General features: G+C 40.2%; 3 protein-coding genes across 5 annotated transcripts; all 3 read right to left on the bottom strand.

Moving 5' to 3' along the window:
- Window positions 1-4,078, bottom strand: ankrd45 (ankyrin repeat domain 45). 2 transcript variants are annotated; one of them, XM_034613030.1, is made up of 6 exons: window positions 3,793-4,078; window positions 2,185-2,352; window positions 2,002-2,087; window positions 926-1,058; window positions 559-616; window positions 1-521 (listed from the first exon to the last, which is right to left on the bottom strand). In XM_034613030.1, exons 1-5 carry the CDS (start codon window positions 4,025-4,027, stop codon window positions 582-584), a joined length of 657 nt encoding a protein of 218 aa, XP_034468921.1. In that variant the 5' UTR covers window positions 4,028-4,078; the 3' UTR covers window positions 1-521; window positions 559-581. The 2 variants fall into 2 exon arrangements, with proteins under 2 accessions (XP_034468921.1, XP_034468920.1); XM_034613029.1 differs by having other exon boundaries at window positions 1-616; window positions 3,793-4,077.
- A 985-nt stretch (window positions 4,079-5,063) lies between these two features.
- Window positions 5,064-6,950, bottom strand: tmem70 (transmembrane protein 70). 2 transcript variants are annotated; one of them, XM_034613027.1, is made up of 4 exons: window positions 6,682-6,950; window positions 6,063-6,162; window positions 5,266-5,725; window positions 5,064-5,232 (listed from the first exon to the last, which is right to left on the bottom strand). In XM_034613027.1, the coding sequence occupies exons 1-3, from the start codon at window positions 6,856-6,858 to the stop codon at window positions 5,280-5,282; spliced, it is 723 nt and encodes a 240-aa protein (XP_034468918.1). In that variant the 5' UTR covers window positions 6,859-6,950; the 3' UTR covers window positions 5,064-5,232; window positions 5,266-5,279. The 2 variants fall into 2 exon arrangements, with proteins under 2 accessions (XP_034468918.1, XP_034468916.1); XM_034613025.1 differs by having other exon boundaries at window positions 5,064-5,725; window positions 6,682-6,949.
- A 9,501-nt stretch (window positions 6,951-16,451) lies between these two features.
- LOC117777913 (cytochrome P450 7A1) lies at window positions 16,452-21,959 on the bottom strand. The gene is made up of 8 exons (XM_034613013.1): window positions 21,877-21,959; window positions 20,206-20,446; window positions 19,904-20,113; window positions 19,432-19,626; window positions 19,043-19,242; window positions 17,863-17,993; window positions 17,480-17,658; window positions 16,452-17,388 (listed from the first exon to the last, which is right to left on the bottom strand). Exons 1-8 carry the CDS (start codon window positions 21,957-21,959, stop codon window positions 17,086-17,088), a joined length of 1,542 nt encoding a protein of 513 aa, XP_034468904.1. The 3' UTR covers window positions 16,452-17,085.
- Window positions 21,960-23,145: the final 1,186 nt, after the last annotated feature.

Below are 23,145 nucleotides of genomic sequence, written 5' to 3'. Positions count from 1 at the left end.
ATAGATTTATTTATATTTTTATGTTAAGTTTAAATTTTATGCACAAAACTTACACATTTTCGTTTCTCAACATGGTCCATCAACATTGATTCTAAACATGATGTCGATAAGTTTCAGGACTAGTGAACTATGAAGATAATGTCTAATAATGTTAATAGAGTTTAACAAATAAATTGATAGACAATATAATGACACTACACATCCCAAGGGACCATAATTTAACAATTAGTACTCAGAGAAGAGCTGTGTTAAAGTACTGATGGTGTTCTTTTGTTGAATATATACAGTTTGTGGAGTAAAACATTAGTCTCTCTGTTCCCTGAGTACTTCAACTGGTCTCATCCCTCTTCTTGAGAATAACAGCCACGAAAAAGTCAGGAGGAGAGTTCACGTCCTTTATTCATTCTATTATCATGACAAAACATGGGCCTCTTTTGGGTTGGGGACAGGTGGTTCCACATGGGGAACATGAGACAGCCATTAGGCGGATACAGGAAGTCCAAAAAAACGTTATTCAAAACACAGCGTTTATCTCCAGGTGAGATTCGGAGAAGAGGTGATGTCCTCACAACATCGCTGTTTTAAACCTTTAAAGATGGTTTATTAGGCATTTGTGCTGCGAAAAGAAATCACATGATTCTTAAGTATAATGAAATTACACACTTTAATCACACGGAGATGTAAAAAGAAAGTTAGCACAGAATTATAGTATATAGAATATAGTTTTGTGTACATATTGCAGTGGTACACATTTACAGTTATCATCATCCACCAGATAAGACAGCTGAATAAATTAACACATTCTGGTTGAGAACTTGCACAAATTCAGTTTAATCAGTTTAATAGGTGCTGCATTAGGGGAGGAAATGTGTTTGTGTGTTCAGAAACTGATTCTGTACATTACTGTACTAATACTTAAACTGACCGGACAACTTGCTGAGAACAGGTTGCAGAGTGTCCTCTATGTCTGTCCTCTGGGCGATGAAGTCTGACGCGGCTGGGTGTTGGACACTCTGAATCCAGTCGGACTTGGCAGAACATGCACGCGTACAGATGTTCTGTGCAGGAATTTAAAGAAGAGACACAATAAACTTAGAGGGGAAAAAAACAGACAATGAAACACTGACATTTCTGTTAATGTGTAAAAGTAGAAGTAAATAGTCGGAATAGGGCTTGGCTTGAATTGATGGCCACTAATGGAACTTTAGAGTACAGTTTTATCATTCACACATTCACCCAGTGCATCTACTTGCAGTAGTGTAGTGTAGTCTACACTGGGATCGAACTACTGACCCAGTTTAGTAGACAACCCGCTCTACCTCCCTACCCACTCACTAATACTGTACGTTTGCAGTGACATGACTACAGTATTTGTAATAACTGACCTCATGAATAAACAGACAGACAGACAGACAGGTTTTCTATTCAATTGTGGTTTCCCACACGATGGCAGTAATGCCACAAATATTATTGTGTTCAACACCAAAACAGAAAATTACTAGAACTAAGACATTAGTTAATACAAAATTTATGATATTTGGACTTTTGCTTAAAGAAAAAATTAAATTAACTTTGTTCTTATTTTGAGTGCCCACTCCTCTCTCACCACTGACTACTTGCATGGTGTAATGTGGAAGGACATTTAGTTTCCCTGTGTGTAGCTTTGTCAAGTGTATGATGACGATGAACCTGAGATATTTAATGAAGTCAGAAAAGAAAAGGAGCTACATTCTTCATTTATTTGGTCAGTGTGAGAAAGAGTGTTAGAGCCGACGGTTCAAGTTGAACTTGTGAGGTAGCATCACAGTGATCCTGCAGCGAGGCAGAGCTGAGCTTAGGCAGGGAGCCATTTGGATGTCAACAGGTACAAACTCAGAACTATGGCTTCGGGGGTAAACTCTAAAATGTGGATCCCATTTACAACTTATGAAATGTTAAAACGGCTAAACCAATAGATACTCTTTAATTTCAGTGTTGATCCCAATTAAAGAAATGTGTTACCTTCTCTTCCTTTGTGAGGCTCCTCTCTGAGTCTGAAATAATGTTCTTAACAAAGGCTAGATATGACATCAGGTCCTGTTTAGCTTCTGTGTGAAGATAAACATACATAGAAATGAACAGTTACATACATCTTTACAAATCAAAGGTTGCTGAAGATAACAGCAGAATGTCACCGGCCCATACCTGCCAGGGTGAGGCAGTCTACACAGTCTGTCTTGGAGTATCTCCGAGCCAGGTCTACAGGCCTCTCCCCCCTGAAGGTTGTGGCCTGCATGTCAGCTTCCTGTTCAAGCAGAGTCCTCACTGTTTCCACGTGACCCCAACAAGCCGCGAGGTGCAGGGATGAATAACCTGAGACACAAAGGCGATCGAACTAAGGCCAGTGCAGGTGGCTAAGGTAAATGGTATATATACTATATTTATATCACAGTTTTCCAGTCTTATCGACCCTCAAGGTGTTTTATACATTCACACACACTCATACTTTACATTCATAAATCTTCTTTTACACACACTGCTGGCACAGTCGCCAAGTGTTCAGTATCTTCTATCAAGGACAGTTTGGGAAGTGGACTGGAGGAGCCTGGGATTGAACCCCCAACCTTTATGCTTTTAAATAGAAAAAAAGATTTCTATCACAAAAATGTATCAAGTGCATGTAGCTGACAGGGTCACTGTCAGATCCTGTGGAGATAATGACTCTGGTTTTCCAGTGATCTGATTGGGCAGACTTCCAGGTCAGAGCAGTAACCATGATGATTAAGCCTGGTAGGAAGTGAACAAGCTTTGTAGGACTAAACAAAACAAACAGAGTTAAACGGGAAGTTTTGTTGATAACCACAAATCCTGCTCCATAGTACAGCCCCAGAATGTGGGACCATTGTTAACTGTGACATAAACTAAGTAACTGTTTGAATTGTAAAGTGAATGCATTGTAACCTGATTTACAGTCACATTTAACTCTACAGTGAGTGACATCCACCTGGTGCTGATGGATAAAATGGAAGCATGGCTGATACAGTGTGTGGAGAAGTGTATCACATCTGATCATAGCAGCTATGAGTATCCTGTACATCCTACTGAGAGAATGTTAGCGCAGAAATTAAATTGAACAGCCACTGTGACATGGGCATTGATTCTGTGTATTAATTTGTCCAGTATACACACAAATAGAGACGTATATATGAAACAGACATACACATATATTGTGTGTTCATACATACATGTGTGTTTGGATTCATTTCGAATGATCACATTAGCCAGAGATAGCTGGTGAACTTGAACTGCTATATTTAATCTCCAGTTAGCATTGCAGTTATAGTCTCACTTCCTCATTGGGGAACCAACTTTTGTCTCTTTATGTTAACAGACAGTCAACCTGATTAAGCCTGAGCAGTTATGAAGGACAAAGGAATGACACAAATCAACGTAGAAATACTTAAATGAATACATGTAGAAAACGTAAAATGAATATAGGTAGAAATATATGAACAAATGAATCGATGCATGTAAAAATTCATAAATAAATAAATAGAGGTAGAAATATATTTTTTAAATGTAATAATATACTGTATGTAGAACTGCTGAGTAAATGAATGTAGAGATACAGAAATAGATACATAGATGTAGAAATATATAAATAAATGAATGTATACATGTAGAAGAATACTGTAATAGTATTTGTCATTGTACATTTCAGATTTTATTTATAAATAAACGTTGTCCTTGATAAGCAGAAGCCTATTTCATATAATATATAATCTGATCTAAATAACTGTACCCAGGTCTCACCTCTCTCAGTCTGCTCGTTGACCTGAGCTCCTCCTCTCACCAGCTCCCGGACGATGGCGCTCTTTCCCAACATGGCGGCGGTTAACAGAGCACTTCTCCCAAACTCGTCCTTCTTACTGAAATAATCTTTTACCTGCGACTCGTCCGCGACACGCTCAGCTTGTAAATACTGCTTGATAGTGTCCAGGTCTCCGGACAGCACACATTTAAAGATTTCTTCCTGAACAGACGCCATGTTGTCACTCACTTATTTTAGCTGGGAGGCAGACAGGAAGCTGCTGTTGTCATGGTGACAGCGTCATCCACGCTCTAACCTGAGGTTTCTTTAGCTGTTTTACTTTAACATGATCCACTGGGACGGTTATTAGAGAACAAATGTCACAGCTTGGTTTTCCACAGTTTAATTGAGTTCTATAAATAAAATCTTTTACTGTAATAATCTTTCTCAGCAGTTGGAGCGTTGCATCCTCTCTGTCCCTCCTCAGTGAAACCATCAGATATGAACTTACTTCATTTATGACGGTGGTGTCTCCTCATGAACCTCTTCCCTGCAGCTTTACTGTAAAATTAGCTTTTTATTTTATAACGCTGCTGGGGCTCGTTTGTACCAGGATCTCTGCTTTGTCTCACCTGTCACAGCTGTAGTTTCTCTGTTTTTGTGCTCGACTCAGCCTCCGTATGAAATCATTGGGCTTAGTAGTAACAGGCATAAGTTATGTTATCAGAAAAAAAACGTTTTTTAAACTCAAAATGAACATGTGCTGTTTTGACAAAGTATTTACAGTAACTCAAATGACACAGTTTTCCATTATATTCATCCAGCTATCCATGATTCTAATGTAGGAACATTTCTGGATCAGATTAATTTAACATTGATTAAAAATGTATCTCAGAAAAAGTTTGAAATGATGATGTGCAGTTTGTAGAGAAAATTAAAGAAATAGCCATATGCTTCATATTCATCCTGTTTTTAATGCTAATGAAGAAAGTGAAAACTTGAGCCTGTAGAAAATAATGTTGAGATAAAATAGAATTATTGTTTGTATTATATTTATCCAGTTTAATGTTTCTTAAATGTTTCTGAGGAGGCTTTGTCGACTCAAACACTTCACCCACCCCTCCATCGGCATAGTGGTGAGGAGATAATGAGTGAACTTTCATTTTTGGGTGAACTATCCATTTAACATATGTACAAATCCTAATAAATTAGTAATAATGTTGAATTTTTATATTTTGGGTCGATAAAAGAAAACTGTGTTATCCCAAATAACAGGTCATGATAATCAAGTTATAATTTATTTTCATGAAACATCCATCAATATATTGACAAAAAATGAAATGAAATCAAGTTGAGAGATTACTTCAATTTTCCAGTCTTCAGTAGATGTTCCACCCTGGTAGAAACTGAGTGCGTGTATTGTGCAGTTCAGAGTTGGGGATGTAATTCATACGCTAACACCTCAGTCAACCTGTTTGCCTTCCGTCTCTCAGCTCTTATCGGGTCTGTCCATGTCATCTGTGTCGAAGCTGAAGGGTTTATCGTAGCCCATCAGGTGATTGTAGTTGTGTGGGATGGGGAACAGGTCTGGGTTTACCAGCATCCCCGTGTTGTTGACGTAGAAGGTGGTGAACATCTTGCTGACGTCCGGGATCTTGACCTGGCTCTGGTGAAACGTGTACTTTTTTTCTGTGAGGAAGACACTGTAGGTGATGGCAGTGTAGGTGTCTTTGTCTGGGTTGTGATAGAGACGGACCACGTAGCCCTTGGTGATGAAGTGGAGGAAGACGGGGGTGAGGAAGGTGAAGAAGCCGATCATGCCACAGAAAGCGGCCTGAAGGGCGAAGCTCTTTACGCCGAGTCCGGTCTTCAGGAGGATTTGGGGCATGACGAAGAGGCTGGCCCCGCTGGTGCTGTAGGAGAACATCTTCACCCCTGACAGAGAGAGAAGATTCAGAGAGTTGCTATAGATACACTTTATCCATCAGCACCAGGTGGATGTCACTCACTGTAGAGTTAAGTGTGACTGTAAATTAGGTTATAATGCATTAACTTTACATTTAAAACTTAATCAATCAGTCACTTAATTTATGTCCACTCTGTCTATTAAAAAACATGTACAAGTTTGTCAGGTTGTTGAGGAAACTTCTAAAACTTTAAGAAATGCGAAAAAGTTACTTTAAGACAGAGTTAAGACCTAATTACAACAATAAGCAGATAAAGGAAAAGAGAGACAACAAAGTGTTTTCTTTTTCTTTCAAATGTAACTTACCTCTCACAGCGGTGCCCAGGGTGCCAGTGTAAATGAGGTTCCCATCCCCGGAGTGTGTCTGCACAGAGAGAGAGCGGCTGGATGGACACAGAGACCGCACCTGCCACAAAGAAACAGAGGACACACATGAAAAAAAGCCGTCTTTGGCACCGACTGGCGTGTGACGTGCTGTGATGAGCAACCGCAACCGCGCCATCAATTACTGGCACTGATGAACAACTCCAAATAAATGCAGAAATATTCTTGCATGTTTACACGAGTAAATAACAGTTTCCTCAGTAAGTAACTCCTGCAGGTCATGTTGTTGTCCCACTATAACCTGCATAATGGTTAACTACAGGACGTGTATTCTTTGTGCAGAATGTCTGGTTATTTCACTGTCACATATCTGTAACGTGCACAGTCTGCAGTCACTGTTGAGGTGAGATAATCGAGCAGACGTCCCGTCAGGCATGAGCAGTCGATTCCAGTCAGACTGATCTGAGCCGCTGGTGCTAACTAAGCTAATCTAAGCAAGCGCTGTTTGCATTAGCCGTGTAAAGATGTCCGGTGACGCATTAGTTCAATGGGTGCACTGTGTGTCTGTGGAGAACCCCCGTATCCGTCCACAGTTAAATACCTGGTTGTTAAGGCTGAGGAACGACCTTCTGACAACATGTAGCTGTTTCCGGCTAACTCCTCCGATTAAAGAGCCGGGACACAGCGGCCCGTGCTGTCCGGCCGAGACCACAGTGTAACGGAGCGAGGCAGAGACGAGACCGGGTCGTAGCCTCCGCAGGACACTCGCAGAAAACATTATTCTTCAGTTCACGACCCAAACTGATCCATTGACTTTCTAAATCCACACACGCCGGAAAACACTTCTTTGTCGATATTACACACCAGCAAGAGAGGTGTGTGTCGCCACCTGCTGGACAGGAGGATCACGAAAAGGACAGAAGTGCAGGGGATGCTGCCCGTGTCAAGTTTCACGTTTTATTCGTCATGTGCAGTGAACACAGGGTCAACAGGACAATGGACGGTGTTGGACAAGCAGAAACCACTCAGCCCAGCAGTGCAGAAAACAGACGTGCAGAGGGTTGTTAGTCATGAGTTGACTGTTTAGGAAGGTTAGGAACCTGATGGTGTGATGAGAGAGTAGCAGAGCGCATCAACAAAATAACAATATTTACAACATTGATGAGAAAAGACAGATAGTACAGATAATGTATCAATGTTTAAAGTCAGTCATGTCAGCATCCATCCATTATTCACTGAGTGCAGAGAGGGCCTGTCAGGATGGTCTTGCTGTGTTACATGGGAGCAAAAAAGAAGTTAAAGTTGCATCCAATTACTGTAAATCAGGAAACATGGAGACAGTGAGTGTGATGTCAAATGTCAGATGCTGGTGTTTTTTTACAGAAACCTTATTTTCCTGAGCCCTAAGTCTTCAGACTCGCTGTTCTTATACAGTTTCTCCTCTTATACACTGAGTCACATCTACACCGTCAGGCAGGTTTATGATGGAGATCTAGAGCCTATTACTCCTCCAACAAAGAACAGGAGTGTGTGTCTTGGCTCGGTGACAAAGTGTACAACTTCATTTGCAGCTGATTGGATGTTTATTGTCTTAGTTTGATCCACAGCTCTGGGATCAGACTGACAGCTGCTTGAGTAAACTTTCAGTGTAATATAATAACATGTAAAAGGCCTCCTCAAGTGAGGGTGTTTAGTGGTAATAGCAGAAACATCCTATGATCCTGGGGTCCACTACAGCGACAACAGGGTCCTCAAATTTAGAGAAAGATAAACCTAAATCCAGAAAACTCTTTATCAAGAAAATGTACAGTGCAAAAAAAAAAAGTAAATACACACAAAGGCAGATTCAAAATCAAATGAGATCAAAAAGCTCCATAGCTAACTCTGACAGATAAACAACTGACACCTCAACATCTGCTGCTGGTCGGCCATTTATCATCAATACAGTGGAGGACCTTCCAACTTATGGGATATTCAACATCTTGTCCTAATTTCTTAAAGAAATAATACTCAAATAAAGTGATTCAATGTTAATTGATCATAAGATGACATGACAAGAATGAATGAATTATGAATATCTAAAGCTGCTGGTTGGGACCACAGCACAAGTGGGGATACAATTTATACTGTGTCTGTATCATTGCAGCTGACTTTAAACGTTATCACGTCAGTTATGGCAGTGGCTGTGACAGGTCCTTCTGTTAAATAAAAAGATCTTGGTTTGGCTACATCAGTGCTGGAACTGGGAGATAATGGGGCTGCAAAACCAAGTATTGACGACATACTGTGCTGCTACTTCAAGTTGTTCCATATCCACACAAGTGCAGCATCTCCACTCATCCAGCAGATGACAGCATGTTACTAAGATTTCTCTCAGAGTGGGTACTGACTCCGAAGTCTCATCAGGCTGCAAACCTTCAGATGCATAACAATCTATAGAAGTAGTCACTGCACTGTATATACTGTATGCTGCACGAGTGTGGTCTGCTGTTATGCCACAAACAACATGTAGTCATTTCAACCACCACTTTTCTTTGACATTTCAAACAGTCCATTTATCACCAGAGCTATACACAGTAACAGTCACTTTAACTGGTGAAGGACATTGAGACATTGAGACATCTATGTCGCCTATGTGCTGAGACTATATGATAAATGATAAGATATAATTGTGTGTTTTATGGGTGGCATTTGTCTGTTCATTTTTTTTTTATTGTCATCGGGTCTCTCAATCTCCTTTTACAGTGGCTTTATCAATGTATTATTCATTTGTGTGTCTCATATTAAAGACGTTGGGATAACTTCATAATTTTGTCAATCAATAAAATTCATCTGTGCTTAGCCATCAAAACGTAAACATTTGACTGTTCTAGCGCATATTGAATATGTAAGACTGCCTGCATCTGCCTGAGTGCATTTCTAGTTGATTGATTAAACAGTCTAATAAAAGTTTAATGGGTTGTAGCTCAACTTCAGATATATATAAAGTGAACAACAAATTTATATATTTATGTCTGATCATTTAACAGCAATGATCTGTATTGTCATTACTGTTAAATGATGAATTTTTCTCCAATAAAAGAAAATACCATAAAATAATAGAGTAACATCTCCTTTAGGGTGGTCCCTCCTCACTGCACCCCTATTAGTTCACAATATGAACAATGAACAATGAACAATGAAATTTCCATTCAGCTAGAGTACCGGGAGAAAACCCACACAGACATGCAAACTTCACACAGAAAGACCACAGCCAAATTGGGATTCAAACCAGGAACCTTCTTGCAAACTTAGATAGTCTAATTAAATTGATCAGAGTCATATAAGATTATGTGTCTTTATAGTCAATGGATCTCTGTTATCAACTTCAGAAGAACACACACACACGTTTCCATTGGAACTTTGGTGAGACCTTGAGAACCAGAAAATAAGCCACAATTCCTGAACCTGGTTCAACTGGTAAAACTGCAAACACTTGTCTGGTTGGTCTGCGTAACACCAATGACTCAAACGTTCTGTACTCAAACCCCAGCTTGTTTACAGTGCTCAGAGCATTGAAAGAGTCATTTGAACACTAGTAATGCAACGCTTCTGTGTCCGGTTTTGTATTCAGTTTCGATAAATGCTGCACGTGCTGTCAAACTGACGAAGCCTCTCTCTCACTATACACACCAATCATTCTTTTAGAGTGTGTACACTGCCTTACAGATATTTATAATCCTGTGTTTACATTTTGTTTAGGTCTAGACTTTTAAGACTCCCATAGCTCCAGGAAGCAGCTAAGTAGAGTTGGACCGGACGTCAACTGCAAAACCAACCAGTTAGTCCTCGGCCCTAGTTATTTACCCTGTAAAACAAAAAAATGTTTGCCTGTGTAATGTTGCTGCTCCATCTGTTTGTTGCCAAAAAACTAAAGAAACTGTGATGTACCTGTGGACCTATGGCCTTAGGAGGCAGTAATGAGCTAATTCAATTCAATTCAGCTCAATTGTATTTGTATAGTGGCAAATCAGCATCAGGAGGTAGAGAGGGTCGTCCACGAGAAGGTACTTAGTTCAATCGCCGGCTCCTCCATTCTGCATTCCTTGGTCAAGATACTGAACCCAGAGTTTCTGTGCCAGCAGTGTATGAATGGTGTGAGATAGAAAAGAAAGATATAAACTATAGAAGCTCTGTATGAATGCGAGTGAGAATATGCGAATTTGACTTGTACTGTAAAATGCTTTTAGTGGTCGATAAGACTGGAAAAACTATATAAATACAGACATTTAACATATAAATCACGTTTTCAAAAATATTTTATCGTTAAAATTTTAAGTTTATAATATAAAAGAAAATGTTTTAGGAATGAGGAGTAACAGGTTCATTATGCAACAGAAGGTTTCGATTTCTGTTGCCGGTAGACGTAGTGGGTTCTCTGGTGCAGTGGTATGCCCGTTTGGAAGAAGGTTCCCAGTTCAATGTCACTTATATTATATCATAAAAATGGGGAATAACTTTCTGATAAACATAAGCTTTAGATTGTCTCTCTATAATCAATGGTTGCATCTTGGAGAATGTGATTTTGGACCTTATTGTGTTGACCTCGACCTCTGATTAGCTCCTTAAGCTATTCACGTGTAGGTACAAGTAATACAAGTGTGCAATTCATTCACTGTACATATTCTCACACTGCACACATTTTCCTGTTTTTACACTGTATATATGAGTTTAATTCAAATCATATTTTCTAAATTTTCATATTCCTTACACTTAAGTATTGCATGGTACATATGACTTACTGATGCCTATTTTGACTTGCTGCTGTAATACTGCAAATTTCTCCATTGTGGAACTAATTAAGGATTATCTTATCTTATGCGATATTCCCACCAGGTTTGATGAAAGTACACACACACCCACACATCAGGCTGATGCTTATCTACACTTCACATCGTTTTTGGAGATATTGTGTGAACACCCACAATGCAGTTTAATATCAAGGGTAGCGTGGAAGTGGTCCAGAGTGTATTTGACCAGTAGGAACCTCTCAGCCAATGAAGCTGCAGAGGCTTTTCCAGTTCAGACAGATATTTCTCAATAACATGTTTGCTCCCACAATGTTTATACAGAGGTGATGTCAAAGGCATTTACATCAGCATGTCCAGCTGTCTGTCTTGCATGCTCACACACACACACACACACACACACACACACACACACTCACACACACACACACACACACACACACACACACACACACACACACACACACACACACACACACACACTCACACACACACACACACACACACACACAGCGGCACGAGTCAAAGGTTATACTTCATGTGTACACCTGTTGATATGGGAAAGTGCTTTATTAACCACTCCCATTCCACTGACACGTGACCTTGATGACGCAATAACATGTTTTGAATACACCGTTTATCAAGGTAACGCTCTTCCACGTGCACTACACGCCTGCTAGAATGACGCCTTTCCTTACCATTGTAGGACTCAACACACAGGCCACTGTGAGATAGTTGTGGAGCGCATCAAAGCCTCACCATGTATGTGCTTTAAGAAAAGTAAGTGAGCAAAGAAGCCACGTTCTGTGTCTCATAATACAAATAGACAGCAGGTGTCATGACAGTAGCTTAATATTATCAAACAGATACGATTAAAGAATTGTAATGGTTAATTCCACTGATCAATGTCTTACTGCTGTTTTGACTGTTTTCTGTGCACTTAGCGGATGCAACCTCAAAGTTCAGGCCCTTACTTGGTAATTTCACCTCCTGTTGACCTTTATCTGTGCAACTGGGTGCTAGGGTTGATTCCTCTTTCTGTAGAAGTGTTTATATGCTTGCGCAATTACAGGAAAGTACTTTTTTCTTTAAACAAAAATAGCAGCGGTTATCTATTGTGACCTCATCGCCGCATTGTTTGTTCTATCACGTTTGAAGGGCCCCGGGGCTGTGGTTTTTGTTAGCAGCACAAATATTTATGTTCAGATTTAACACACAAAGTGGACGTAATTATCGTATTATCAAGTTGTGGTGACCAACAATCCTAAGGCATGGCCACTGACAGGGATTTTGGGTCCCACAAACACAGGCCATGTCATTCCAAAAAAGCATAACACTGCATAACATAAAAAATGTGACTATGACCATCTGTAACAGTTAGGGTTAATTCATGGGAAATTCATTTGGCTTCTTCGGTTTCAATGTCCTGGTGTTGTTGACTCACACTGTTATGTCACGGTGACACACTTGAACTGAATAGACCATTGTTACTGTTATCAGTCAAATGTCTGCTGTAGAAATTGAAACCATCATTTTTGCATTAAACAAAAAATGAGGAACAACATTAGTGTCTCCGCAGTGGAATGAATGCAGTACATAGACATGTCTGTGCAGCTGGCCTTGGCTTGAAAACTGAGTTTGTTAGAACAGATAGCACCTTTGTTGCTTTCATAATTCAGTTTTGTGCCTTACTCTGCATGGTTCCTATTACTGTGGACTCAGCTGCACTGCAGAGGTTACTGCAGGGTAATGGGGTTATTTAGGGGTAAAGAGGCTGAACTGAGTTCACCTCTAATGGCCTAATACTTAATATTAATTTATGAATTCATTAATATTCTTATATTATATTTCATATCAATTATAAAAACAATCATAATTTGGTAAATACTTAAAAACAACGAATGCTGAGAAAACACATTTAATCCTCTATGCTGAGGCACAATTACCTCTTTAGTAGACACATGAAGTTTTAGGGATCATTTATCATTTAACCTCAAACAAAGGACTTTTGGAGGCAGCATTAAACAAACTGTGAATACGCACTAATTGACATTGATCAGCTACTACAAAAAAAATGTGTATATCCATGGCCTGATTATTTCCTTTATCAATGGGTCGTCACCCCTAAGTAATGTCACTCTACCTCAGACGTCACCCCGTGGTCTTCAATACTGTATCCTCCTTAAAAAATTTTTAGATGCCGTATCGAACTATCTTCATTCCAAGATCTCACAAGCAGCCTCTTCTCACCCTGGGAGTCGATTACGACTTGCCCTCAGGAGAGATAGACTTCAGGTTCTTGGGCAATTTAGAATCCCCTCACCGACTGCGCGCAGATTTATACTTGGTCTTGAAAGTGGTTTGAAGCGTGAATGAGTTAGGCATCCCGGACGAGCCCCCAAATTGTCGTGGCAATTTCTGCAATCACCACCTTAACAACGAGGAACGAGACACAATTCTCTTACAGTATTGTCACACTTTAATGCTCAGAGCATGGTGCATACGACAAAGGTTAGTTTGTAATATGCACACCGATGGGAAACAGTTTTTTGTCTTTATACATTTGGCTCATCCCTCCCACTGATGACATCAAGGCAACAATGCCTTAGTTAAAGCTTCATTCAGTTGTACAGGATACAGCATGATCAAGGTTACATTGTATGAGATTCAATCATGATCAATCAAAGGGGAAATGAACATGAACATATTGTGGTCAAAATGTTACATTTCCCTTACAAGTTGCATCCAAGCTAACTTAAACTATAAACAGGCAAATAAAGTTAAAGTAAACACATGAGCGTAACTTCAGAATTGTAGGAGTGGGGAAATGGTGTTTAATATGGCTTAAAACTGCACTACAGCCCCTGAATATGACCCCTGGGGGAGCTTCTAATGACAGAATCCTTATGCAGTTAATGGACTGGAGGTAATGTAGAGTTTCCATTTTTAGAAATGCGAGGGGGTTTTCTTTAAAGAACTTCCATAAAACACAACCTGAAAATAATCAATAACCACAGTTAGTTGTTGTCTTTGAACAAACTTCTAGAGAATACAGGTCTCGCCTATTTACTCAACAGTTCACACCACATTACACAGTGAAAATGATCTTTCACCACAGTGTTTGTTTGTTGAATATGTCAGAAACATAAATGTTTGCAACAGTTCCTGTACACATTTCAAAGTAAAGCACACCAGTGTTCCTGTTGACTGAATCCATTCTTTTTTTTTAACAAGGTTTTTATTGTTATCTGAAAACTGCAACATGCACGGCTTCATACCATAAGCTAGTGTCCTGGCATCAGTTGAGTACATAAGCCAACTTGTACAAATACAGTTGTCATACCAGATACCTCACGAAGCAGCCCATCAGACATGCTGCCAATGTGAACACAGACACACACAACTGTGACACAGAGCAGAACGGCAGTGCAGCCGTTCTGCATTGAGGCCGCAGCCAGTGTGGTTTGGGCACATCACCACAAATCCTTGTCGGTGTCTTCTACGGGTATGGCTCCCTTTTTTCACCGGAGACGCATTCTCTCTTTTAAAAATAACTTTTGCATCTATCGAGTGTTAGAAGCGTCATCAACCCCCCCCCACTTGTTTGCGGTGAATCCAGCGAACAGCGAACCCCTAAACCCTCAACTGTCTAACACGGACATTTGCATTCACACAAACTGCGGAGGATCTCCGGAGTCCGGTGCATGTCTGAGAGCAGCTTAATATAGTGTTTTGAGTTTTTGCTTGCTGTTGAAAATCAAGGCTGCAGTGAGAGTGCAGGGACATCTGTGGATCAGGAGCGTTCTGTTTCACCTGTAAGCACACAATCAGCTCAGTGAACTGCAGCATTGCAAAATCCATTGAAGGGTGAACATTGCACTGAACAGTGTGTGACAAGAGCATGCGACACGGGTTTCTCTCTATGTTATTATTGGTGTGTAAGCAGTGGCTTCCAGACTGCAGACTGTGCTTGACTGTGCATATGTGGACTTGTAACCCATTTGCCCCAACAGACTTTTTCAGGTCCCCAGGTGTTTGATACAGATTCTTGTGTAGCTGTAGAGTGGTTTACGATTTTCCCACTCCTTCCACTCCTTGGTTGAGTCCTTTCTACCCTTTCTGGGTTGTAGTCTTCCCAAGTGGCACTAGTATCTCAGAACATAAAATATTTGTTATCCCTCTTTAGCTTTGTAAAAGTTTACCAGTTTTATTTTGAGGTCTACTAATTGCCTTTTCCCCATTGTGTTAGTTCCTCTCAGCAAACTGGTGTAGACTGCTCCTGGAGAACCACTCTCAAACATAAACTTAAAGTGTAATTTAACATATATGGTGTCACTCATGAATTAAGAATAGATTTTACGTAAGCCCCCCCCATCACTCACTCGCTCACTTTGGGAACTGTTGGGTTTCTCTATGATATTGTAAGGTGACCTTACTATGTGCCTTGAGGTAATTTATGTTGTGATTTGGTGCAAAATACGTGAAACTGAATTGAATCGAATTGACTTTAATTGAATTTAACTCAATATGCGAATACATTATCTGTAAATAGAAGTCCTTGTCCTAATAGTCAGTTCCTGGAAGTCCTTGAAAGAGAAAACGTTTCTGTTTTACTTGCACTGGGTTGAATGGGTTGAAACATTGTCACATGGCAGCCGTGCAAATGTATTGATTTATCATCTATTTGTTCAACATAAACATGTCAAAACACACACACATGCACCAGCACATGTCGGTTAAACATGATCTCAGTAAAACACCTTCAGATTGTTATTGTCGTAGAACAGCTGATCATGGTTATAGTGGGGATCGGATCTCGCTTCCAGGTCCATCACAGCTACTCGATGGTAAACTGAATCAGTAGTTTTCATTTGAAAAACAGTAGTATTAATAAGCAAATAACCGTCTATGTCATTGAAGTTACATTATACCCTGTTTTAGCTGTTTGACTGGAAATTTGATGTTTTTCAAAGTGTGAAAGCTAAAGGCTTGGGTGACCACTCACAAATAGCTTGGTCAGAGTCAGCTGTGCATCATAAATGTCACATGGACGTGTTTTTCTGATGCACATGAATTAACTGTATCTAAATTCACAGTTTTGTGCTCCATGTCCTGGTACAGTGAACCAACAGAAATACACTATGCAAACGTATTTTGCACTTATTGAACAAACTAACATTATTTAGCTGCCATAGTGATACTGAGAGAGTGGATAAGATAAAACACTGGCAAACAATCAGACATGTTTTCAGTGTCTGTGAGTGTTACAGCAAGAGAGAGCAAAGTTCAAGGCTGATGGAAGCTCTTATCATCAACTTAAAGGTGAAGGTCAAGTATGATGACAGTCATGAACTCATAGAATAAAAAAGAACCAAACAATTGGTGATAGAACAGCATGGATGTATCATAGTGATTTGTATGTATTAAATACATTTTGACTGGGATGGTCAATGCTAGAATTGACACACTTTTATATGGAAGGGAGATTACATTCATTAGTAAAAAGGTACCCATGGCAATATGGAGAGGACATTTAGATTTTCCTCTTATTGTAAAACAGGTAAATGAATACATCATAACACCATTTTCCTTCAATGTTTTATTTTTATACTTTCAAGCATTCTGTGGCTCTCTTTGTGAAGTTCTCATGATTGTGGATTGATTTACAGTCTTTACTATATTACCATTAAAACAGTAATGTGGCTTGGTGATATCTGTTGAATCAAACGGCTGCCTGCCAGGTAGAAAAGCTACCTGTTGGCAGTAATGTAACAAAAGCAGATCTCCCTTTTATCAAACCACCACTGAAGTATGCACAACTCAACATGCCAGTAGCACATTCTACTACCTCAATACATCTGTACAGAAAGACAAAACATAAAAAAAAAAAAACACAATCAAATGATTCATATCACAGATACTGGGCCCCATTTACAAGCCTGTCTACCCATGTAACACAAACTATTACACATACAGGGCCACTTGCATATGTACAGGGACACATCCTTACCTAGATAATGCATTTCAGTCATTGGTGTGCGAGAGAAACAAAGCTCAATTGAAAGATAAAAAATGAATTCATGTTCTTCAGCAGCAAATTAAAACAACAGAAATGTATAATTCAATCTATTTACATATGCAGCAAAGCATCTTCATTAACACTGATAAATATATACTATGTACAATATGCACTTCAGCACTCTGACAAAAGACAGAGCCTAGTGTTTCGATTTCAGCTTGTACCTGAAGTCCACATCATAGGTAGGCTGAAGGATTCCCAGTCCAGCACGGGACTGGTCCAGAAGTGGGACTTTGACAGCGGGGTCCAACAGTTCCACATCAAAGTAGGCCAGCACGAGACTGAGGAACTGCTTGATCTCATACACAGCAAAAAACCTGCCTGGGCATTTGGTGACCCCGGAGCCGAAGGGCATGCAGTAGTAACGCAGCCGCCGTCCGTTGCGGAAAAATGAGGTTTTCTCCTGACCATTCCCATCCAGGAAACGGTCAAACTTGTATTCCTGTAGTGTGAAGAGGAGAGAGTGAGATGAGTTTTCAGTGGGGCATAACAAATTATAGTGAGTTCTTGAAAAAGGCAGTTTTCAGTCTTACATAGGGATCCTCGTAGATTTCTGGATCGTAGTGCAGCATGGGCGGATATAAAGCAAGGACATCATCCTTCCTTATACGGTAAGCTTCTTGGTTGTCAAGGTGAAGCAGAAAGTCTTCCTTGGCCATACGCACATTCATAGAAGCACTAGAAAGACGCATGGCTTCATTGATAATGCTGTCTACAGACAGAAGGGAATACAAATAATTTAGGTTAATAACATTACTTAACTGCCTTTAAAAGTACAAAACATGCCCATCTATTCTGTATGAAGACCCCCGCAGTGTGTCACGTATGCCATGTTAACAACACAGGATTTCAATTTAGCAATGGTGGTCGTGATACAAGTTACTTCTATATTCTAGTGATCCATTGGAAATCTTACCCAGAACAGGCATGTTGTCCAGCTGCTCCCTGGTAAGGCTCAGAGAGGGGTTACTTGGGTCAACTGTGAGACTGTAATCGTCCACAATTTTCTGCACCTCCTCACGAGCTGCTCTCAGAGCATCAGGGCTCCTGGACACAGGCACAGAAGCCTGTTAGGCACATCCACTGTCACTGTTGTTAGGGATGCACTATTGTAATACATACACACCCCATAGCTTATTAGAGAGTTTATTTTTTATTTTTGTATATACAACTCATCAAAAGACAACAGTTACTGTAGGTAAACTGTTGGGCAAAAGGGCAATTTCAGCAATTTAAATCAAATCTACAAAAGATTAAGGTGTGCATAAAGTAAAGGGGTCTGAATACTTTCTGAGACTACTGTTCATCAGATCAACGGTGCAGGAACTGTTGCCTTTATCATACAGACGACAGCCCCACAGTTTTATGGGAGAGAAAGTATTTGTTGCATAATGTTTTGCAGTTAATCACCGTCTTAACATACAGATATCCTCATGGTTCTATTTCCAATCCAATGTGCTGGACTACACAGAGAGTACCATGAAAAGCACATCAGTGACCTCAATGTTAATTGGCTATATAAATCATGCATTTTAGCCTGGCGATGCTGATAGGTCTGGTGCCCTACACACTTAGATTCTCACACTATTCTAACACTAATTATCTCTAGAGAGGAGATTGCCTCACACTCACAATGACAAATATATATCTATGAAAAAGACAAATGAGGTTTATCACGTATACTCCTTTCCTCAGCTCTTGGTCCAAGTGACAGTGAGGGCGGTGAGTCATTCTGTGTGGCGTGGCAGCACTGTTAGCTCGGTATCAAATTGAACATCTAAATTAGGCAATCAGCTCCTTACACGTAGCTACGTGTCAAAGCAAGCTGCTTTATCTTCTGTTAGATACCTGGTATCGAAATAATTTGGTTGGGTAGCCACTGTGTCCACAGGCTGTAACAGCACAGTGTTTTCATAGTAACAGTTAATAACACCTGAACTGACAACTGACTTAACTGACAGGATTAATTCTAGCATAGAAATTCTTTTTATTTTTATAGACAGAGCAGAATACCCCCACATTGATGAGTTGAGTCATTCGTTCTGGCTGCCGTCTGTTTTATTAACGATATGAAAAAGAAAATTTGTTCAGCATACCTGATCATATAAAAGAGACACCAGAAGGTAGCAGGCAGGGTGTTAGCCTGTGAGGCCCAGAGCAGAGCGACGTGAGTCCGTGCCTTGCTCAAGTCATTAAAGGTCGATAAGGCATCATTTAGGATTATCCTCATGGAGATCAGATCAGACACGTTCTCCCTCTTGGAAAGGTTTTCAGGATTCATGGTCTTTGCCAGGTTCTACAAATTTGAAAGGATGAGTACAAAAATAAATGTAAATATATGGGTTTCTTTTATGCAAGGTTTATACTGCTAAAATAATTAGAATAGTTAGAAATGGCAGCAAAGAAACATGAGATGTGATTTTAGAGCAAAATAGTTTATGTTTTCATTTTCTCCTTTGATAGTCTTAGGGGAAAGCCCACTCACCTCTCTGGCACTGTAGGCACTCTTGAAGACATGGATGGGCAGACCAGCCACCAAGGCAGGAAAGATCTTGTCAAATTCTTTGAAATTCTCCAGAGCGTTGAGCACCAAGGCTTTCTGGGCTGCCTGCCTAGCTTGACACTTATCTTCACCAAGCTCTTTACCAAACAGTGTCAAATAGCCAGCCTCAAACATCACCTGGGGATCAGCAGGCCAAAAAGGAAATGTGTTAGGATTGTTGGAACATGATACAGGCCATGGCTAATATGGAAATGTAAACTGAATATACAGGGGGTATTGTTAAAGAACTTTACATGACGCTTTGGAAGATAAAATTATAAAATGAATGTTGTCATCAATCTTATTCAGACTGTCCACTATGAATCGCAGACCCTTAGGACCTGAGGCAAACGACCTATTCCAGTATCTTTAATTTTCTAATTTTCTATAATTTTTCTATAGCCCAGTTACTGACCTTGTAACAGAAAGCAAAGATGCCGTCCACCTCCCAGTCCTCCTTCCTGGGACTCAGTGTGTCTGACTTCAGCATGACATCCTGCAGGTGACCCATCATAGTCTGTATCAGGGAGGGTAGAGCCTCACCCTGTAGGGTCTTCAGAAAGGTTTGGTGGAGGTTCTCTGTGGTGTGGCCATGGCGAGGGTCGAAGCTGTCATGGCCAAAGGCCTGGTGAGGGAAGGAAGAAGAGGTATAGGATGAAGAAATAATATTCTGACATAAGTAGAATAATGATAAAAGGAGACATCAAATAAATTTACCTTGACAGATGTATCAAAGTGGAACTTCCTCCAATCCAAGTGCCTCCCCTGTCTGATGACTGAGTGGTACGAGAAGGGGTCACACAGAAAATGGATGTACTGGCCTGCAATCTTGCAGGTGAAAATGTGGCCGTACTTCTTCTGGCGGCTGCGGAGGAATTGGAGAGGGTTGGCCCCGAACTGCAAAGCACAGCCCAGGTAAGGGATGAAGCCATTTTCAACTATAGGCTCCCCAGGTTGCCTATTTTGAGAAAGAGATTTCAGAGAATATTCAGTACACAACCAACACTAACCACCACTGATCAAACGTAAAATCCTTGTCTGTATTGTGGCTCAGTAGTTTATGGGGGATACAGAGGATTGTATTCATTGAAACTAATAATCACTGAGAGGAGTAAACGCTCATTTTGCTTCTCATTATGGCTGATAATAGGATTCAACTGTGTGAAAACCATGTACCCTCGAAATGTCATTTCTTTAAATGAAATCAGAAACAAAGTCTTGTTTTATGCTTTGTGAGTGCAAAACGAACAATAACATTTTGGATCATTCTAAGACAAAAGACAAAGGCATAACATCAATCATCAAATATAGCTATACATGGTTTGAACTGAACTACAGCCCCACAGACCAAATTATGTACAATGACTAAATTGTATTAATTAGGATTGGGTAAACCTGGTGGGATTCTATTTGTAATCTAAGGTAGTGACAATAGAGAGAGAGAGAGAGAGAGAGAGAGAGAGAGAGATATTGAAAGTAAATTAGAGAAAAATGGGTGATCCAACAAAGGTCTCCACCAGATGCAAACACCACCAGGGCACCCTGTGACCTAGAGTTTTAGGGTGCTGCCTATGCAGTTGCAACATCACTGGTCAATTCCAGACAATACCTTCTTGCCTTAACTTGCCCCCCTCCTTGTTCCTTCTCTTTTGTGTTACCACTCTACCTTTGATTCAAAAGGATAAAATACCTCCCAAAACAGTTAAAAAATGAATACTGCTACCACTTCATGCTGCTAGATACACCTTTTTTCCACTGACGATAGCTGATTATGCTTGTATTTGTTCAAATTAACATCATGGTCCTCCCAACGACTACACTTCAACAAAAACATTTCCAAAACATTACAAAGCAGTGTTGTTGTAGGTTCATACCAGCCTTCATGGCATTATGACACTCCTGCAAATAAGCTAAACATTTATATCATAAACTTAATTTGAAACCTTTCTCTGTTCAGTCTAACCACAGAGTCTTATAATTACTACAGGGAAAAACACTAGATCTGCGTCCTCTTCAATGTGAATACACATGACCAGTCATTACACAACCCTGACAACAGCAGCCAAACACTGACAGCACACTGGTGACAATGTGAAGCCTGCCAAACAAATTCCATCATCCCTACAAAAGCCTTTGTGTTAGTCCTGCTCATTTCATGCATACCCACAGTTTGTCACTCACACGATGGATAGCCAACATGAATCATGCACATGTGTTGTTGTTTGGCAGGACCTGTCACTTTTGATATGGGTGCAGTCCACTCAAAGTTAGTCTAGTTCAACAGAGTTCTACAATGTAGCATTGCAATTCTAGATGCATTGGCTGAATAAATACAGTACAGAATAACCAACAGGAATGCCTAATACATTGCACTATGTCCAGTCTTACCTGTGTCGTATCCCCACAGCGAGCCATAACAGGCAGCACAATGCCACAACTATTGCCCAGATCAGAGCAATGCTTAATATCATGATGATGATGATAACGATGATGATGAAGTTAGGAAGATCCAATACAGCAGGAGGCTCAGTAACAGCGACTAATGCTCACACAGATGGCAATGAGAGGAACGGTGCAATTCTAATTATGGAAGCAACCTGTGTGCATGTCTCAGTGAGCAGTGTCAGCTCAACTAAGTGTGATGACAGGCAGCATGTGGGAGGTTTTTATACCTGCTCTGTCTCAGGGTGGGACCTTGTTTTTTGTCTTCATCTTGTTGTGCAACAGAATGAGCATTATTACCCTATCTGCAGTGATGTTCTTACAGATAACCCTGTGTGTATTTCTGGATTGGGAAGGGTTTATAATTCTTTTCGGAATTTGTTGGTTTAAAAGAATCTTTGCATGTTCTGGCAGTGATTATTGTTCAAAACCTGAAGATTTGATGACTTTTTTAAAACAATCCTCAATATAAAAAATCTGATAATTTCACATCAGAAATCAGTTTGAAGTAGCCTGAGCTACATAGTTATCTGTAAATGCAACCGAAAGATTTATCTTGATTTCAGATCTTAAGATACGACGAGTGTAGCATATACTCCCTTTATCATCTAGTCTGTTATGTCACAGGGATTTCTCTAGGAAATTGGGTTCCATGTTGTTCTCTCTCTCTCTCTTTGTGTGTGTGTGTGTGTGTGTGTGTGTGTGTGTGTGTGTGTGTGTGTGTGTGTGTGTGTGTGTGTGTGTGTGTGTGTGTGTGTGTGTGAAAGAGAGAGATGGCCTTGACTGGAGTCCATGGACAGTGTTACCTGAGGGGGGAATTCAGGTTGGTAAACCGATTCAAGGTCTCTGCTGTACTCCCGTTGTGTGGTGGTAGCTGAACTAAATATTACCTTCGTGCCATATGTGACGTAAGTATGACCTGTTGAGACTTGCCATAACCAACAAGTGTGCAGACGAGGTAAAAATCTAGTTCACCAAGAAAGATACAATTGAAAGGATTAATTAATAAGGAAACAGCCAAACAGATTTTAGCGCATATAACCCATTTTCTCAACTTGCTATAATAATGGTAGATTGGCCAAGATAACTGATTTGTGTTCAAAGCCATTTTCTCTGCAGGTGTTTGATCTGACTGCAGTGCCAGATTAAAAGTTTGGGGAAATCAGAGGCAGTGTGTTCAAATGCAATGCAACCAATATGTAAGATAAATATTTT

The sequence above is a fragment of the Hippoglossus hippoglossus genome, chromosome 17, assembly GCF_009819705.1.
Source record: "Hippoglossus hippoglossus isolate fHipHip1 chromosome 17, fHipHip1.pri, whole genome shotgun sequence".
Taxonomy (NCBI): domain Eukaryota; kingdom Metazoa; phylum Chordata; class Actinopteri; order Pleuronectiformes; family Pleuronectidae; genus Hippoglossus; species Hippoglossus hippoglossus.
Note: the sequence above shows the minus strand (reverse complement) of the source record. Positions and strands in the feature narration are given on the sequence as shown.

Bases quoted from the DNA above. Each gene is read 5' to 3' on its own strand.
- ankrd45 (XM_034613030.1), bottom strand. From the start codon at position 4,027: ATGGCGTCTGTTCAGGAAGAAATCTTTAAATGTGTGCTGTCCGGAGAC. The intron at 2,353-3,792 runs GTGAGACCTGGG...TTTGTGTCTCAG, and splicing joins CAACGAGCAGACTGAGAGAG to GTTATTCATCCCTGCACCTC. The intron at 617-925 runs GTCAGTTTAAGT...TTCTTTTCGCAG, and splicing joins TGTTCTCAGCAAGTTGTCCG to CACAAATGCCTAATAAACCA.
- LOC117777913 (XM_034613013.1), bottom strand. From the start codon at position 21,959: ATGATATTAAGCATTGCTCTGATCTGGGCAATAGTTGTGGCATTGTGC. The intron at 19,243-19,431 runs GTGAGTGGGCTT...TCAAATTTGTAG, and splicing joins GTGCCTACAGTGCCAGAGAG to AACCTGGCAAAGACCATGAA. The intron at 17,389-17,479 runs GTAAGACTGAAA...TTCACACTACAG, and splicing joins AAATCTACGAGGATCCCTAT to GAATACAAGTTTGACCGTTT.
- tmem70 (XM_034613027.1), bottom strand. From the start codon at position 6,858: ATGTTTTCTGCGAGTGTCCTGCGGAGGCTACGACCCGGTCTCGTCTCT. The intron at 6,163-6,681 runs GTATTTAACTGT...TCTTTGTGGCAG, and splicing joins TCCTCAGCCTTAACAACCAG to GTGCGGTCTCTGTGTCCATC. The intron at 5,726-6,062 runs GTAAGTTACATT...TCTCTCTGTCAG, and splicing joins CCTGGGCACCGCTGTGAGAG to GGGTGAAGATGTTCTCCTAC.